The sequence below is a fragment of the Opisthorchis viverrini genome (genome assembly GCF_000715545.1).
Source record: "Opisthorchis viverrini unplaced genomic scaffold opera_v5_54, whole genome shotgun sequence".
Classification (NCBI taxonomy): domain Eukaryota; kingdom Metazoa; phylum Platyhelminthes; class Trematoda; order Opisthorchiida; family Opisthorchiidae; genus Opisthorchis; species Opisthorchis viverrini.
The window spans coordinates 378,025-383,040 of NW_008751711.1; the positions used below are offsets into that span (position 1 = coordinate 378,025).

Sequence of the window (5,016 nt, forward strand, 5' to 3'; positions counted from 1 at the left end):
TGGCGTCCAATTTCAAAGCAGGAGATGGTGAAGCCTTTCCTTTCATCGATGAGACCACGACCACCCTTGCTTCGACCTCGGCCTCCAGCAGTTACGACGAAACAACTTTCCGGTTAGAACTGCCTCAAGGTCATTTGATGAATATCTGTTTATGGTGAGGAATACATGAAGTCTGTGATTTCAGCGGTTACCAAAGTTGACTTGCGCCTAGTGGATCTTACCTTCTCTGCTTCGGCGTCAAAAAAGTACCTTGTTTCTACCGAAACAAATCATGTGATTAGCCGACTGGATTTAATTAGGACCTTATTCCACGGATCACGCTGTGCAAGAACTTCCGAAAAATCGATATGAATTGAAATAGACATCGGATCAGCCAATCAGACGATAGGTTGTTGGTGAATGTTGTAGTGTTTGCTTACTTTTCAATCACGGGTTTTGCAACAGCATCAAAAACCTGATCTTGACCAGCAAGAACATCAAAGATACCATCAAACTGAAAGTTGTAGAGCTCCCTTCTGTTGCATATGTCGTATTCACGCACTTCCCGATTCACGTTCAGTGTCACGCATGGTCGATCGCCACCCGTTACCTGGTGCACATTGTACTGCTACAGAGGAAACGGTATGGTTGCTAGTGCGTTTTTTCAGCACAGCTTACTATCACAGATTTTCTTATGGACGGTGGACGAAAACGAAGAAAAATTTGGATCGTCTGTTTAACCATAAAGCTGAAATTGAGAGAAAAACATGTTTATTATCCCCCCTCAAAAGAGGTGGCAGTTCTATCACCGGATGGAAAGAGGGATAGAAAGATAGATAGANCATGGGTGGAAGCCACTGATGGATTTTTTTATCCGGTTTCTGGACACCTGTCGATGGAATTTTACTGCTTGGGAAGAATGAATATAAACTCTCGAGGAATATGCAAAGATGAACCATTCAACAAGAATCTGACGAAATTTGAGTGTACTAGCTTCAACTGAGGAGTGATTTGCCTTCACACTGGTCCCCTTGAGAGCATATCTGTCGAAATGAAGTGAATTTTGCCATCATCCAGTGATTTTCCTTCGATAAACTCATTACAAAAACCAGTTTTGTTTAGTACCACGGGCAGCTTTGTCTGAGTCAGCTCTCAATAATAGTGAGTCCAAGGAATCCACGGTAAATAGCGAAAGAACAAAATAGAGAAACTAACCTTCTCAGACTGTCGAAAGATGTACTCAATGGTTCGTGGAATGATTCCCCGATCAGTGTACTTCTCCCCTCCGCCCGTTATCGTGAACGTCTTGCCGCTTCCCGTCTGGCCATAGGCAAATATTGTACCGTTGTATCCTTCTAGGGCTCTAAATTGCGCAAAAAGTACGGAGCACTTTTTCTCACAGTCTGTTTTTGTTTAAATTCTCTGAGGCAATGCTTCAAAGGTATTCTACATTGCTAACCTGCATTCGTTTCCACTCACTTACTCCCCATTGCTGAACGTCGCTTATTTTAGCAAATACTTTGGTCAGTGGTTGGACTGTCTGTATCCCAAGTGCTATAGTCAGGTGAGTTGCAAAAGACCCTACAAAGTACAGGAAGTCAAGGAGGGCAACGTAAGAAAGTCTTGAGTGAATAACGATCTCATCGTGATGGCCAGCACTCCGTACGTCATCGGGACAACAATAGTCAGGTTCAGGTATGAGTGTGGGATGAAAGTTCTGCTTCTTCTGGATTGGTCGTCTCAAAAAGCTTCAAGATGATCCACGATCGTCCAAGAACCTGGCTTATTGATGACAGCGAAATGCTGGTAAACCGGGATGGGCTGCTATTATTCTATGCACCCCAACTAAACTGGGCGACTAATAATTCATCCTACGCGTCATCCTACGTTCTATTTATTCAACCTATATTGACGCTGTTTTGTTTGCTGAAGTGCACAGTTAGGTTGGGAATGCTTCATCGTCAGCTGGAATAGTATATCGTGGGTGAAAAGGCCAAGTGATCGCGTCGGTGTGCATCGACCAAGGGTCTAATTAACCAGGTTGAGCTAGGCCGCTTTGGCGAGCACTCCTAGAGGTCTGCCTTCCGCTTGGTGGGTTTCCGGGTAGCCTTGAAAGTTAACCTTCACGATCTCCCCACTGAGACCCTAGTTCTTGTCCACCATGGTAAGTCCCGTTTCTTGGGTGAGTTGGCGATCTTTCTGTCATAGCAGTGTGTAGAGGGTGTCTCAGAATAGACGCGAAAGTTGATTGGATAATTACACGTGTCTGATTAAAGAAGGATAACAAAACCTTTTACTATTGGTAGCCATATAAGGAAGGTTTTGTGTATAAGTGTTGGCATTTTTTTGTTTGCGATGAATATCAACACGCGCATTGAAATTATGAAACTCTATTATTCCCTTGGTGAATGTGCCACCGATACACTTCGTGGTTACAAAAGCAAACATGATCTCATCAAAGATCCTTTCACCGTGTCGACCATTACACGCTTAATTGCAAAACTGGAGTCCACTGGATCTGTATTGGATTTCCCTGGCAAAGGGAGAAAGTCTCTGAGTGATAAAAGAGCGCCCATTGTACAGAATGCCGTCGAGCAACTTCAGTCCCAGAGCACCATGGCATCTTCGTCAATAACTCAGGTGTCTCATTTGACCAGCGTTCCCCGCGCCAGCGTGCATCGTATTATGAGGCGCCACCTTGTTGGAGTTAAGAGCAGGAATTGAAGAGGAGCGTGCACGAACGACGCTTGAAGAATTTAAACATGCTGTGTCTCATATCTCACACCGCCTCCAACTTGTTGTAAAAGAAAAGGGCGGTTTTTTAACATTTTGTAATGCCAGTTTATTTGGGGCTAACTTCCATAATGTATGTATGTCACATAAAAAATAATAAACGCATAAAAAAACGTTGAAGTTTTAATATGGGCATTGCTTTTTGCGTCTATTGTGAGACACCCTGTTGAATAGGTCGATTTGGCATGCCGGTTGGAGTACCCTCTTTTTACCTCTCGTGTCTTGTGCTTCCAAGTGTCACGGTCTTCATCATCTTCAGCCTATACTGCGATGGCGATACGTTTGAACAAACAAGGCAGGTTTTGTCTTCTGAAGTTCAGTTAATATGTACTCGCAATTTATGAAGCCAGTTTGTACAGCTGCTAGGTTGGCATGATCGCAAAGCTATAGCTGAGAAACAAACATATCAAATATACAACGCGCAAGGTTCCCGTATGTGTCAATAGGTGAATGCCGAATAGGTTTCGAATACCAAACGTGGCTTTTGGCAGGCCCTTGGCTTGAAAAAATGATTGACTAACGACCGTGGGATGATACAGATCTAATGTACCCTTCAGTACCCTTGACGAGGAATTTGGCAAGCAATTTGTGGGATTCCATCCCGCCTTAAACATTGTTCAAAAGGTAAGAGAAGCTGCAAGACATGTGAGTTTGTAGTGTGAAGATAACAGATGAAATTGCTCCGGTCGCAACCGTCATGATGCCAGTGATCGTCTTTTATCAAGGGAAACACCTTCATTGATTAGCTCACGCGTACTGGCGTACTAACTAATCAAAATCTTGCGATACCAGTGAACGGATTGGGCCATCGGTTCCAACGCATGACTCATTTTCTCGGTTGAAAAATGGATCGATCCCATGTGCATCTCCAGTCTTTCACTCCGTAAGTATGAATAAAACGAAGCCCGCTGAAGTCAGATAGTGACCATATTTTACAATGTCTCCAGCCAGGCACATGCGGATTACAACCGCTGACCCGGAGCTTTCATTTTCTTGTGGCTTCCCAAGAAATTGCTTGATAACTGTAGACAAGTAGGATACACAAAGACATAAACCTAATTGGAAGCTTCTGCGGTTGTTTTTATGCTGCAAAATCCAGTCAAATTCTGTAAGCCTAAGTTTTGCTTCCCAGTATCTCTCAAATGGCGGTCCGGCACATGTGAACAAAAGCGCTGAAACGGACGGTTCATACATTAGCCCGTCTTTTTCAGTTTATAAGCTCGGATATTTGCTTCATGCATGCGAGAGCGGACTAGACCGCATATCAGTGATCGTGAACAGTCTTGGACCTTCAACCAACCGTTTTTCTGTCGGTTGAAAGAGTTCCGTGGTGGGATGCATATTCGATAATCGCTTCAGATGACTGTCCATTTTCCGGCTAAGAAATCCTCCTGAAGGTGAAGTCGATTTATGCTTAAAAGCCGAGAAGCACTGTACACATACTTCATTTCTATAGGGAATTGTCAGCGATGCGCATTCCAGGAAACTCCAGGTTAGTATTATTGACACAGCCAGGAGCGACTGATCAGCGTCCTGATCAACTGGCACTCATGACAAGACCTAATAAGGATGGCTCCTCTGTTTTTCAGCATAGGTTGGCCTGAATTACAGGATGAAATCGCAGTTTAGGGTTGAAAGAGATCCGTGATGGAATGCATATTCGATGATCACTTCAGATGACTGTCCATTTTCCAGCTAATAATTCCTCCTGAAGTTGAAGTCGATTTATGCCGGAAAGCCGGGGGGCACTGGGATTACCAAATGTTCTGACACTGCCATTAGTGGTGTAGTTTCCTAATGCACGACACAAATCAAACAAGATATCTGGAGGTGGGGGTGTTTGGCGTCCAATTTCAAAGCAGGAGATGGTGAAGCCTTTCCTTTCATCGATGAGACCACGAGACTGATCAGCGTCCCGATCAACTGGCACTCATGACAAGACCTAATAAGGATGGCCTCTCCGTTTTTCAGCATTACGAGATGAATTACGGGATGAAATCGCAATTTAAGATTACCAAATGTTCTGACACTACCATTAAGAGTGTAGTCGATCGATACACGATACAAATCAAACCAAATATCTAGAGGTGGGAGTGTTTGGCGTCCAATTTCATAGCAGGAGATGGTGAAGCTTTCAGAAACTCGGATAAGCAACTTCAAACATAAAATTGTTTTACGCAGATGCGCAAATCGAATCTCGCAGTCAGAAAGGAGTAACAGTTTTGGAGAATTCTCTTTTCTGAC

At 43.8% G+C, this 5,016-nt stretch overlaps 1 protein-coding gene across 1 annotated transcript in view; it reads right to left on the reverse strand.

The window, feature by feature from the left end:
* T265_13309 (hypothetical protein) overlaps positions 1 to 1,469 on the reverse strand; it is a gene marked incomplete at both ends in the record, with an annotated part of 28,814 nt that extends 27,345 nt beyond the window's left edge. The window contains 4 exon segments of the mRNA XM_009168300.1: positions 431 to 607; positions 658 to 727; positions 1,160 to 1,342; positions 1,459 to 1,469. Coding sequence (XP_009166564.1) covers positions 431 to 607; positions 658 to 727; positions 1,160 to 1,342; positions 1,459 to 1,469 — 441 coding nt within the window.
* Positions 1,470 to 5,016: the final 3,547 nt, after the last annotated feature.